A 14,626-nucleotide genomic window follows, 5' to 3' on the forward strand; every position below is an offset into this window, starting at 1 on the left:
ACATACTGTTCTACTATTTTACTATTTTATGTTATTTTCTTTTATCATTGAAAAAAACTAATTGCTGTCTAGAGAATTGTTTGTATTTTTGAGTTGCTTTTTTGTATTGATGATTTGCCTTGTGGGCTGCATCAAACAGTCGCACGGGTTGTGTATGGTTCAGAGGCTGGAGGCTCCCTACTCCTGCCATAGACAGTCCATAATAATAATTCTATCTGCATGCACCACTGCTGAATTCTGCATCCTCACTGCTACCTGCTTTCAGCAAAATAACATGTATTGCTGTTTATGTGAATGTCCTGACTTTTGTCAGTGTTAAAGGATGTGTGAAAAGAAGCACCAAATCAATGGAACAACAATATTTCAAATGTATGTGTGTCCACCAGGTGCCAGTGAACCCGTCTCTCTACCTGATAAAGTACGATGGTTTTGACTGTGTTTATGGTCTGGAGCTTCATAAAGACGAGAGGGTTCAAGGGCTGGAAGTGCTGCCTGACAGACTGGGTAAGAATGAACTGAGAAACAGGATCACACTGACTGACCACTGTGGTGATAAAAGGCTGCACAATTAGTTTTTTTTTAGTACCAACAAAATGTATTGCATTGCATTTAGCATGTTAGTGTAATAATGGGAATAGGAGTAGTATGTTAATACTTGTAGAGCACATCCTATACATGCTAATATGTAGCATGTAATACACAAATGTTTTGTATATTTGCATTTATGTATTGGCATAACAGGATAACATGCTAACATTTAGCGGGTTAGTGTAACATGTTAAAGGGGACATATAATGAAAAACTCACTTTTTCAGTGCTCATGCACATACGCTTGGGTGTCAGCAGTTTCTACCAGCCCACAAAATGTGAAATCAGACAATCAGTCAGTTTTTTGTGGGCTGGCCTGGGTCAGAAAGCATGGGACTCTGCAATCCAATCAAATTTGGTTCTCCTTCCTATGTGAAGAGGGGGCTCATTTGCATAAACCAGCCCTCCATCTGAGTATCTTTGCCGACAGCCTGAGAAGGGCCTTTGTGAAGCAATGATATTGTTTCTCTTACAAGTGCTGGACAGCTAGCATGTCAAAGTTGAGAGCTAATCACAGGAACTGCTCTGTTGTTGGTAGCACAGAACAACACATATCGCTACATCATCCTCTAACTTCAAAGGACAGAGCAGCTGTGTGGATTAACATATTTTTGGTGGCAACGTCCCGGCTACAGTCGCAAAAAACTGTGTGTGATAACCACTTTGAGTCTGACTGCTTTTCCAACCTTGGTCAGTACCACGCTGGACTGGCAACAAAACTTTTCCTGAAGGTGGGATCCACACCAACTCTCTGGCAACAATGCAGAAGAGGGAAATGTAAGTATCTAAATAAATAATTATACTATGTGTGTCTTTGGCCATGTAACACTAGTTAACACTAACAGCTGAGATAAATATTAGATGTAAAGTTTTTGGTTAGTTGCTGCAGGATTCACAATATCATTGATGTTGTTACTTTATTAGCTGCATGTATGTAAAATAAACTTCATCTTATTGATGCTTTTAAATAACATGAGCGTAAAATGAGCGCATTGGTGTAGCTTAGATGTATCCAAAACATTTCTTGTTGCTGATGTTATAGCATTTCACAAGACGTTTATAATTTGCCATGAATCACCGGGGTCTTTTCATCCCCATCCCCCTGTCCTGGGTGTTGGTGGTCTGCAGACAAAGTTACAGTTGTGGTAGACTCAGGTACTCAGGGGATTGCAACACTAGCATGTTGTGCTATGGGGAAATGTCCTTTATGTCTATCTTTAACTTGGCAAGCGGGCATACTTTTCAGTGTGTTGACATATAGTACTGTGCAAAGTTTTAGGCAGGTGTGAAAAAAATGCTGTAAACTATGAATGTTTTCAAAAACCTAAATGATAATTGTTTATTTTTATCAAACAAGAAAAATCTAAATCAAATCAATATTTGGTGTTACTACCCTTTGCCTTCAAACCAGCATCAATTCTTATAGGTACACTTGCACGAAGTCAGGGATTTCATAGGATTAGATTCAGGTGTATGATCAACCAATTATACCATGTGCTAATGATCATCAAGTTCACATGTAGGTTGAAACACAGTCATTGACTGAAACAAACAGCTGTGTAGGAGGCTTAAAATTGTGTGAGGAACAGCCAAACCCTGCACCAAGGTGAGGTTGTGGAAGACAATGTCACAGGCCATACATCCTGGTAAGACTGAGCACAGCAACCAGACACAAGGTAGTTATACTACATCAGCAAGGTCTCTCCCAGACAAAGATTTCAAAGCAGACTGGGATTTCGAGATGTAATTGAGGATCATTGATGCAGTGGTCGGGCAAAGAAACTTAGTGAAGCAGATGCAAAACACAAGTTTATTTCCCTCTGAAATTGGAAGATGTCCAGCAGTGCCATCAGCTCAGAACTGGCAGAAACCAGTGGCACCCAGGTACACCCATCTACTGTCTGGAGAAGTTTGGTCAGAAGTGGTCTACATGGAAGAGTTGCAGCCAAAAAGCCATACCTCCGACATGGAAACAAGGTCAAGTGACTCAACTATGCACAAAAACATAGGAACTGGGGTGCAGAAAAAATGGCAGCACGAGTTGCGGATTGAGTCAAAATTTGAAATATTTGGCTGTAGCAAAAGGCAGTTTGTTCGCCGAAGGACTGGAGAGTGGTACAATAATGAGTCTCTGAAGGTAACAGTGAAGCATGGTGGAGGTTTCTTGCAAATTTGGGGCTGCATTTCTGCAAATGGAGTTGGAGATTTAGTCAGGATTAATGGTGTCCTCAATGCTGAAAAATACATGAAATACCATCAGGGAGGTGTATGATTGGCCCCAAATTGATTCTGCAGCAGGACAATAACTCCAAACATACAGCCAATGTCATTATGAACTGTCTTCAGCGTAATGAGCAAGAAGCCCTGGAAGCGATGGTATGGCCCCCACAGAGCCCTGATCTCAACATCATCGAGTCTGTCTGGGTTACATGAAGACAGAAGGATTTGAGGAAGCCTACATCCATGGAAGATCTGTGGTTAGTTCTCCTATCCCTCTTCTCATTTTGTTAACTGATGAAAGTAAATTCTTAGTTTAAAGCATTTTTCCACACCTGCCTAAAACATTTGCACAGTACTGTACATATTGTGTTTGTCGCTACTGGAATGATCAGAGACCTCATCACGTTGTAAACTGTGGGTTGAATAGCTACAGCTAGGCAATCTCTGATTTACTTCGGATCCAGCACATCTCACCAGCTGTGCTGCCTGTTGAACTGTACATACAGGCTTGTAGGCTGAATTATAAGCAAGTTGAAAGTTTTAAAATTGCTCTGATGCAACTTGGTCATTAGTATTGTTTCTCATGGATTGCTTGAAATGTTATTTCTCACATGTACAGTAAAAGTCTTATTCAATAGCTTTCTCAATAGCTGCTTATGAGAGATTCATTTGCTTTTACTTGATGTTGTTGGAATAGGTTTGCAAGTATTATGATTAGTCGTGTGCATACCCTAGTGATCAGTCTTATCTCCTTTTACCTATACAGTATTTAATAGCTTTTTGTGACATTTAACTGCTCTTGGTGTTCAGGCAAGCACATTTGGACAGTTGACTGTGGTACATGATGTAGCCTGTCGTTTTTATAAGTTGAAATTATTATTTTGGAATTTGGCATTATTAACATGAAATGTCTGTTTTTATGTTTCAAAGGCACACAGCCAAAGGTATCCTGCAGTATTGGTGTTGGCACTTCAACTGTTGGCTTCACAGCTTCACAACCATTCCTGACATCAACACCAATAAAGAGGCCATGTAAGAGACCTCCCTCGGAACTGGAGGAGGAAGAGGAGAACCCTTTAGAAGGCAGCTCATCTGTGGACATTGCAGATTCACTGCACTCTACATATGATCCAGCAGGTGCTGTCACAGCCTTTACTGAGTCAGCATATATGACCAAAGTTACTCTATATTTACTAATCCATTTAATTTTGTTACTGTAGTTATTTTAGCTCTAGCACTATGAAATCTGATATTTTTTTGTCAGCTTTTTTTTTTTTTTAATCTTCCAGCTTTGTCCCTAAGACATCCCCAAGCATCAACTTCTGCTGGTGACCTGCTATATACTCTAAGAAGGAATGTCAAAAGAGGTTGAGATCCCTATTCCTGTAACACATATAAGAACTGTGAGTAAAAGGACTTTTATCACCCAGTCCTAGTATGATAATGTAATACACATAAGCCTTTGTTATAGAATAAGTTATGACAATTATTGAATTTAAGATGCTGTTATTGTAACCCTATAATGAAATCACAAGAATAAGAGTGATAGAATCAAGTACAAGGTTTGGTGAGCTAAGTTAATGAAAAACAATTTATGATCTTGGGTGTGGTATCAAGTGAGTAATTTTCCACTAAGAAACACCCAAATGAGGAAGTCATGTACACACCTAAATGAGGAAGTCATGTAGGCTGTGACCAGTGGGCTGAACCAAACCATGCCAGGGGCCAAAAGCTCAGTGGAAAATTGCCAAAAATTACCATGCACACATAAAAGTTGCACATGCAATCTAACAATTTGGTGTGCAAAAGGATATGTGCAATAGAGAGGAGGGATTAAGAGAGAAGGGTATAAAATAGCCAAAAAAGGAGAGAACTTGGTCCTTCTTCCTTCGTCTGTTCAACCGCAAGCCAACTCAGGAGAAGGAGTATGTGAAGGAGCCTGACATTGCAAAGGAGGACTTCAGTCAATCTTCAGTCAATTCAAGAAGACAGAGCACAGGAGGAAGAACCATTTTCCAACTGACTGTGCTTTTTTATTAGAGTTATATGTTCTAATTGTAGATGTTTCTACTAATTAATTTTTCTTCTAATTGATTTTGATATATATACATACATATATATGTATATATATGTGTGTGTGTGTATATATACACACATACACGTGTGTGTATATGTGTGTATATATACACACACACACATATATATACATGTATATACATATATACATATATATGTGTGTGTACATATACACACACACACACACACATGCCAAGAATGTGCAAAGCTGTCATCAAAGCAAATGGTGGCACCTTTAAAGAATCTAAAATATAAACATATTCTGGTTTGTTTAACACTTTTTTGTTTACTGCATAATTCCATATGTGTTTTTTCATAGTTTTGATGTCTTCAGTATTTATCTTCACTGTAAAAAAAAAAAAAAGAAAAAAAAAAGAAAGAAAAACCATTGAATGAGAAGGTCTGTCCAAACTTTTGACTGGTATTGTAAAAATCAAAGTAAAAAATGTGCAAAAGGCAGTATACAATTTTCAAGAAATAAATGGCAAAGTAACTGTAGTCTAAATAAATGGAATAATACTGAAAAAATATAGTAACGAACAAATGTATAATACTGCAATGGCAATGACTATGGGTTGTTGAACAATTTCACAAACTATACATAATCTTTTTCTTTCATGAATTACAGATTACATAAATGAAATGTTTGACCTCATCTTTGAGAAGGTTTTCCAGGACCTTGCCCCATATGTCAATGAGGTGCTGAAGATCCCCATGATGATCTCCCTGCCCAGTGTTAAAGACCAGAGAAGAAGAAGCAGGAAGTGAAAGCTGGCTACATGTCGAGGTTTAATCAAGGACAGGTCTAAATATTCCCAGTAGGGATCAATTAAGTTTTATCTTATCTGAAACACATATACCTTCAGGGAACTGTGCCCGCACATGTGGCACCATGCTGGCGGGTTGAGCAAAGTGAACATGATATTTAGTCAGGAAAAGGTGACAAACATTTTTTAGTGTGTCCTTCTTTTTTATATTGTCTAGCAGGCGAGTGATAACAAATTTTGTTATTGTTGTAAATATTTTTTATCCTTTGTGCCTATTATTACACAATCAGGACTGTTTTATTCAAAATTTGTATGGCATTTGCTGTTGCAGACTTTCTGACAATAAAAGTCAAGTCTATATAAACTGTTAATGTGTTCTTTCAGAGTTTGATATGTAACATATTAATGACATGAAAGTGGAACGTAAGCTGTCTAAGATCAAGGGAACAGTATTTTATTGTATAACATATTTTCTTCCTTACTCATTTATATTACAATAGAAACCTGTAATTTCTAAGAATAAAAGAAACTTACTGCTTTATTCCCCTAATGCTTGGTTCAGACTGCATGATTCTAGCCTGGTTTTAAGACCATTTTGTTGTGGCCAATGAATTACCCGTGTCGTGGCCGATTGTGAGCGACAATCAGGCATCTGTACTCATGTAGCGTGACATGCTAAACAACCTGTCGTGCAGCATCTGGGACGGCCCATGGCACGTCGACATAAACTCTAGCAAGTCAGAAGTTTTTTTTGTCTTGACACGTCTAGTGTGACATCTCCCACGACATGTTCCTGAGCGTTTACCAATCAGGTGCACTTTCCAGAGCGCAGTCAGGTAACCATGGGGATGAGGAGGGATGCAGAGGTTGTTGCTGTCAGGTGGGACAATGAAAGAGAGGAAAAGTTGGTTGAGCTGTGGCAACAGTACCCCTGCCTATTTGATGTTTCCTGGAGGGAGGAAGACCGAGTCAAAAAAGACAAATGTTGGAGAGAAATAACAGAACCGCTTCATCAGCCAGGCAAGGAGCTGCTATGCGATCATATCATCCCCGGTCTTAACTGCAGGAATATGCATATCTTTACTAATTCCAGATCAAACCTGGTCAGTTTGATGCAGCCAACACAGCCAAGCCTGCTCCCTGTAGAATAAATAACTATGGAAATAAAATTACTATATGTGAACCTTGTTATACCTGTCTTAAATGTTACCCAGATGCTACACGGTAGAAGAATAAATAATGATGGAATGGGCCGTGTTTGCTTTCTTTTTTTTTGGTACACAAGTCTGCCAGTGTCACACAACACTTCTGTCAGTTTGATAGCTGCTTCATACGCCTCCCCGATGACATCTAAACTTGTGCGTTGTTGTGACATAAGACATACCACAATCGATCAGGGTCATACATGTAGTCTTGACAGTCACCCGACCAAGACACAGCTTATTATGTTTATGGCAGTAAGGTCATTAAATTTGACACTGTGGCCATTGTTTAAGACAAAAGAAATTGTGTAGTCTGAACCAGGCCTTCAACTTATAGTCTGCTCTATAGAGAAATAAAAGAAAGGAGAAGATAATGACTGCATAATAAAAATTGAATTTGCCAAGCAGGCATTCTGTAGTGATCCGTAGGCTCTGTAACGCCTAATGACTACAAGTCATTAGGCGTTGGCAGACAATCCTACACTCCTTGCTTGGCTCATTGAAATATACTGAGGTGAAGACATTGCTGGCTGTTACCTGCAATGTTTAAGCTTAAGTTTGTCTGGTGTATGATGCTTATGTTACTTACCTTTATTTAAATGCCAGATACCTAGCTTTTGATAACCAGTGCATTAACAGAACATTCATACACTCAAGTCTGTAGCAGGGGGTATCTGCGACACAGCCTGGAAGATTGTATGACCTTAACCAACATACAAACGTAGTAAAGGAAATGTCAAAATGACATCAAGTTAATACCTATCCAACCAGAAATATCCTGTTGTATCGTTGATTCTTGAATTTATTCACTAGACTCTTGCTGCTGAGGGTCTGAATGGTTCAAATATATATGGTAGTACCGCTGTGCTTCCTCTGGCAGCCATTCACGCTCAGCTGTTTCCAAAGTAGCGCCTTTTTCACATTGGCAGAAGAGGGGGCCGGTGTGAGCAATGACTCTCATTCTCATTTAAAGGAACAGGCATTGAATAAGGCTGTTCAGATAGGGACGGGGATGTGATGCTTGGTCCTTGTGGTATTTTGACCAAAGTATATCAAAGACATTTCATAAAAGACCACAGGGGAGTGCATTAACTTGTGGAAAGGGGTTTAATATGCCCCTATAATGTTTATTGATGTCATCATATTTTTCAAACATGACAACATGTTGGGCGGCACGGTGGCGCAGCAGGTAGTGCGCGTGCCTCACAGCAAGGAGGTTGCTGGTTCGAACCCTGGGTCGAACAACTTCTGTGTGAAGTTTGCATGTTCTTCCCGTGCATGCGTGCGTGCTCTCCGGGCACTCCGGCTTCCTCCCACAGACCAAAAACATGCTCGTTAGGTTAATTGGTCTCCAAATTGTCCATAGGTGTGAGTGTGAGTGTGTGAGGTGTCTGTATATGTAGCCCTGCGATTGGCTGGCGACCGCCTCTCGCCCATTGCTAGCTGGGATAGGCTCCAGCCCCCCGCAACCCCGATGCGCGGGTAAAGAAGATGAATGAATGAATGACAACATGTTCACATTTACGATATTAACACGCTCAAATTCCAAATGTTACATGCTAAAATTCAGCATGGTAAGGTTTAATAGATACATACATTTAATAGAACATTTATGTTAACATGAGTTTGAAATGACAAGTTGTCTCTCTGTTTTCCACTCATTCACGGCAAACATGGCTGTGGACTTTTTAAGATCATTTTAACAAGTTCCCAGGTTGTGGAGTTGTTGTTAGTTATAAAATGTACGTGCTGTATAACTGTTAGCCTTATTTGAATTTTTATCCCCACAGCTAAATCCCGTCTAACAGACGTAAACCTAGCGGACACCATGATAGGTAAAGCAGTGGAGCACATGTTTGAGACAGAGGAGGGACCAAAGGAAGAATGGAGGGGGATGGTGCTGGCCCGGGCTCCTATCATGACCACCTGGTTCTACATAACCTACGAGAAAGACCCTGTCCTCTACATGTACCAGCTGCTAGATGACTACAAAGAGGGGGACCTCCGCATTATGCCAGACTCCAGTGCGTAAAGTAATCTTATTCAGCTTTTATTTAGACTGTTGGGAATTCTAAAGTGGTGGAAATTTTACAAAGGAATTTACCAGAACCCACTTTGTCCCTTCACTGTGTTTTAAGTATTTCGATCTGACCGATCTGATCTGAAAAGGCAATTTATCCACTTTAAATGGAGGTGTAAATGCAAAATCTAATGTTTAAATTACTTATTCCAAGCTAATTGTAATTAAAAGATAACAAATTTTGTTTATTTCTAATGTAATGTGTAACAATAGATCTCACTGCACTAAACATCGGTTTAATTATTTTATATGTGATTTTGCATACATTTGCATTATCCTTATACAGTATATTGGACATGTTTCTTCTTATTTGTTATCAATATCAGTTTAAGCCTTATCACCCAGTCATGTGATCGGAAAGTAGCAGTGAGGGTAGGGGAATACAGCAAGGGACACAACTGAATTGTATTTTCTAGCATGCTACATTTTTTAAAAATTTAATTTGCAATTTATCTATTTCCATTTCATGTTTGTATATGATTTTTTATTAGGATTGATAGCCTCGATTCTCATAAATCGATTGATACAAAGAACTTCAAGATGCAATCACAACAGGAGGCACAATAAACTGCAACAGCAGATAAACAACCATTTTTAGAATTGAAGCAACATTGAGGCAACTCTGATTACATTTGTCAGTGTCAGTGGTCCACAGATCAGTAATAATCTGACAATAACAGTCTGCTAACATCGATAAAGGTGCACACAATCCACTGCAGTAAATATATTTAGCCCAAAACAAGATAGTAATCCATTTTAAGATGTTTTCTCCTTTCAAATTAGCAGACAGTGTATTCATCTTCGACTTGTTCTCTGTGTTTTTCAGTTACAACTTCCTGAAACAAATGTAGAAGGGCATTATCTTGCCTCCAGTTATTCTCAGGAGTGTCACATTTCAAATAATACCTCACTTGACCAATCACGATCTGCCACATGAAGCCTAGCAACCAGTAAAGCCAATAACAGTTTGAGTACATGCCGATATATGCCGACATAGCCAAAATTGAGGTATAAATACCTCAAACATGAATATAGATGGCCAAAATTTAGATTTCATGAATATATATAATATAAATTTTCATGTAGTTAAATCCAAGATAAATTGCTGTTTTTTGGAGAACGTCTTAATATACCATTAGAGAAAAGAATACAATTATACAAATACAATACAAACAATATTAAGTGTCTGTGGTATTTTTATCAGTTTTTATTGAATTTGGACTATGTTACAGCTCCATGCTGTGGTCCCATTGTGTTTTCCAGCTAATTAGGCCCAGATATAGTAATTTTTAAGCATCTATTTGCAAAAAAAAATTATCTAGGTAGAAAAAAAAAACCTACTGCAGTTTGTTCAAACTTCTATTACTCAATGCCAGGAACACTTACAGTGATTCTGACTGCTGGGGATGAAAGTTCAGTGTTCCCTTTCAATAGAGACTAAAGCTATGTGTGTACTCCCAGTCGAACAGATTGGAAGAGTGAAAACCAAGTAAGATAGAGGACATGTTAACACCAAGTGGTGCTTACATCTCTCTCTGTGTCCCTCTGTAGACGACAGCGTCCCGGCGGAGAGGGAACCTGGTGAGGTGGTTGATAGCCTGGTGGGTAAACAGGTTGAGTACGCCAAAGAGGATGGTGGCAAACGAACGGGAATGGTCATACACCAGGTGGAGGCCAAGCCCTCTGTCTACTTTATCAAGTTTGATGACGACTTCCTCATTTATGTTTACGACCTTGTCAAAACTTCATAAGACATTGTGGATGTCCTGAGCCACTCCCACATGACAAAAAGAAAATGCAGCACATGTTGAAGACCATCAAAGACAAAAATAAAGACTTGAAAAGAGAATTCTCACAAAGGAAAAAGACAATTTAGATCTTGAGAACTGCCTTGTTTTTGTGTCTGGGAATTTTCAAGGCGGGCAAAAAAAAAAAAACAGGTGATATTGAAGACTCTCATCTATGACCTTCTTAGACCCTTACTACAGACAAATTGGCCATGGTTTTACGTTACCATTAATTGGTCCAAACACATTTTTACTACCCCTTAATATCTTTGTGAAAATGGCAAAGGCGTCCAAAAATTCTGCTTCACAAAGAGAAACAAAACCTTCAAATTAATTTTCAGTGTCTGATTTCTTCAGGTGGGCTGGTTGCAGAGGAAAATATTTGGTTGTGGTTATATGTGGTAGAGGTAATTTGAGATTATCTCCTAGTGAACATGTCAGTGTAAAGTTTGATAGTAGCCAATTGTCTGTGTTCACCACTTTAGTGTGAAAACATGACAAAACCTCAAAGACTCTTTGTCATGTTTCCTACATCATTTATTACATGAAAAAGAAAAATAAGTGGACTCTCAGCAAAGAAATGAAATCTGGAATTGGTTGGTGGAAGGAGCCTCAAAAAAGGAGGAGACATACTTTATTTATCACATCACATCACAATGCACACTACATGCACACGCCATGCTTCTTATGAAATTAGTAATTATGACTAGAAGGAGGAAAATACTTGGACCAAATAGACAAACAATTGCAATCATGATGGAGAAAGAGCTTGAATATGTTTTCGGTAACAAACGCAGTGCAGCTCAGTGTCATTGATTAATTCTGTAACCCTCATCATTTGTCTCATCCAGTAATGACTGGCATCAAAACTTTTTCTGATACAAAAAAATAAATGTTTATCCTATGAGATAGAAGTGATAAAAACACAAAAGTCAAAATACGAGATACTCAGTCTATATCTGACTTTGTAAATCAAATTGATCAGCTACCAATCTAAAGAATTTTGACTCATTTCATAATTTTGATTAATTTGAATTTTGACTAAACATCTCAAAAGTAAAAAATAGCTCAAATATATAATATGATAATATATATAATCTCAAAAATAATTATTTAGATTTACTAAGTCACATGATTTGACTTTTGAATTTTGATTGACTCTCAGAATAATTTTACTTGTGTCAGAATATTTACTTAGTAAGTATGTCAACATTTTTAGTTTCGTCATAATTTTGATTTAAAAGCGCAACTTTTTTTGGCTGAAGTGCACTTCCATAAAACTGAGATCCATAAGATGGCAAAGAAAAGAAAGTTGTCCCAGTCTAACTTGGAAGTTGGACTTAGTCTTTCTGTAAGAGTTAAAAAAAAAAAAAAAAAAAAAGAAGAAGAATAAAAATAAAAAAACAACGACAACTTTCAACCAGACTTGATGGTTTGCATACACAAGTGGAATTTCTTTTCCTGTTGTACAGAACAAAAAAAAAAATAAAAACCCTTATTTTTATTCATCATATAGTGTGCTGCTTTCACAGGCTCAATTTTACAACTTCAACTGAGTATTCATGAAGATATCTGCAGTTAAAAATTGTTACAAAAAAAAAAAAAAAAAGGTTTTTGTTTCCCACTGTGAAGTTGTTTGATGTTAAAGATGATTGGACAGCTTTTTCCTGTGATTTCACTAAAGCCTTTGGATCTGCTTTTGTGCTGTCTTTTCGAAATTATCGGTAAAGTAGTAAGAGGACAGAGAAAGGAAACTGAGACCTGGTCAAACCCCATTCTGCCCTTGGCAGTTTGTTTTAATGTTGGTGTTGTTGGGGTTCTTGGGTTCCTCAATTTAAACTTCAAATACATTGATGATTCTAAATGTGACACATTGTTGATTTCAGTAGTGGAAAACATGGTTTGATGCACCTTAAATCCCAAGAAGGAGATAAGAATTTTCCCATGACATGTCATTAGTATTTTGGACTTAAATTCACCACCAGAATCTAGAAAAGAAACAAGAAAAACAAGTCTTTTCATTAGTTGTCAAGATTTTAGCCATTGGAAGCATGGTTCCTCCTCACTTCCATGTCTCAGTTGATAAAAATATTGCCGAAACAACAGTATCCCTGTTTTTACACACCTTGTTATTTACACACAAACCAAAAGATTACAGACTCCTCTGGATGTAGATCAGATGCTCTCTTGGCCGACTGAAGAAAACACAAATATCTGTCCAGAGTTCATAAGATGATTCAGCCTGTGCCACAGCATTTATGCAGTAAGAGAGGACACACTCAGTTGTGTTTGGTGTATAAAGAGATTAACAACTATTGAAGGTTTAAATTTCCTTTTTCATAAATGTGCATTTTATTTTATTTGGATTTACTTGAGACTGAAGGTTTTCCATAAACACATGTTCTGTACTGATATGAACTTACAGTTTAATCTTAAGTGTTTGAATTTACTTAAAAGGTTAGCATCAAGCTGTTTTTTCACTGGCCAGTGACTGATTGTAAATATAGTTGCTACTCCTGCTACATTTTTATACTAGAAAATAATCCTAATAGAGCCTTTATCAAATCAAAAGACCACTGAAAATAACAGCAGTTTGATAGCTTGTTGATTCCTTAAAGTATAATTCTGGTTTATTATAACAGAACTAAAAAATTCACCAGTATTTAAGTACATGTCTGGTATATGCCTTTTTTTCAGGTTTGAAAATGTATGCATTGGACTTTTGAACCCTTACTGCAATCACTAGTGTTCACTGTCTTTTTGTTTTACTCCCAAACCCAGTGAACATGGGAATGATAACTGAGAAGAGAAACCAGTAAAGGATGATTAGACACGCATGACATACTTGACCAATCACATGGTGCGACTGAATTCAGCACACAGAGCAGAGTAATGTACTTAGGTGCCAAGACAGATTACAGCTCTTACCATACTGTAACCACACTTCAAAAAGAAACACACACACACACACACACACACACACACACACACACACACACACACACACACACACACAAAGACACTCTCCCAGAGATCTGTCGGTTTCTGCACTTGTATTTCTGTTTGGTTTTCATTAAAAGAGAAGTATGATTGATCATCTAAACAGGCATTTTTTTTAATGAGATAAGGCGTCATTAGTAAGACTTCACAGCAAGGTTATGTGTAGTCAGTATATTTTACTGTTTATTGTTGTTAATGTTGGAATGACAGGCCCTTCCATCATTCTCTGCCTTGTATTGTTTGTTTTTATATGTTTTAAAATGTATGTTAGTTTCATTGTTAATGGAAAAATTGACATGTTTGGTGTGCTTTGTTTCTTTTTCAGCTTGGTATACTTTCAGATATTTGACATCTGAAACTTCTGTGGATGTGAGAAGGTAGGAGTGGAGGGAGATTTTTACTTCAGCGAAGAAACTCAGCCCAGTGCATATCTTGATCACAGTTCTTTGATAACTATATTAAAGGGAACTTTCTCAAAAATGTGTATGTCTTAAAATTAGCTGATAAGTCATTATTGTATTTGTTAAACTCTCAAAATTGAATATCAGCCAGGGTGTGGAAATAATAATAATAATAATAATAATAATAATAATAATAATAATAATAACAAATAAAGGCCCACTTGATAGTAAGAGAATAAGGATGAAAATACATAACATGAGATGGAAAACAACAGAATAAGGAAGCTACAAATAGAATTACAAAGAATGAAATCAAGTAAAATAGAACAATTTAAAAGAAGTACAGCAATGCATAAGCAAAAGGCAAAGCGCACAAGTTTCAGGCCTGTACCAGGAAGTCATAGCAAGTAAAAGGCCAAAGTGGAGAGATAAGTTTTTAGTTCTCCTTTAAAAATATTTAGTTCTGGGGCATAATTGACAAAGGCTGCATCCCCGTTTTTTGCAG

The 14,626-nt window shown here is 37.6% G+C and overlaps 1 protein-coding gene across 2 annotated transcripts in view; it reads left to right on the plus strand.

Moving 5' to 3' along the window:
• Window positions 1–12,254, plus strand: part of LOC143338015 (spindlin-1-like) — a 34,882-nt gene extending 22,628 nt beyond the window's left edge. For both annotated transcript variants that reach the window (XM_076758098.1, XM_076758099.1), the window contains 3 exons: window positions 387–504; window positions 8,644–8,877; window positions 10,485–12,254. In XM_076758098.1, coding sequence (XP_076614213.1) covers window positions 387–504; window positions 8,644–8,877; window positions 10,485–10,684 — 552 coding nt within the window. In that variant the 3' untranslated portion in view covers window positions 10,685–12,254. The remainder of the gene's footprint in view (window positions 1–386; window positions 505–8,643; window positions 8,878–10,484) is intronic.
• Window positions 12,255–14,626: the final 2,372 nt, after the last annotated feature.

Source organism: Chaetodon auriga, chromosome 19 (assembly GCF_051107435.1).
Source record: "Chaetodon auriga isolate fChaAug3 chromosome 19, fChaAug3.hap1, whole genome shotgun sequence".
In the NCBI taxonomy this organism is placed as follows: Eukaryota; Metazoa; Chordata; class Actinopteri; order Chaetodontiformes; family Chaetodontidae; genus Chaetodon; species Chaetodon auriga.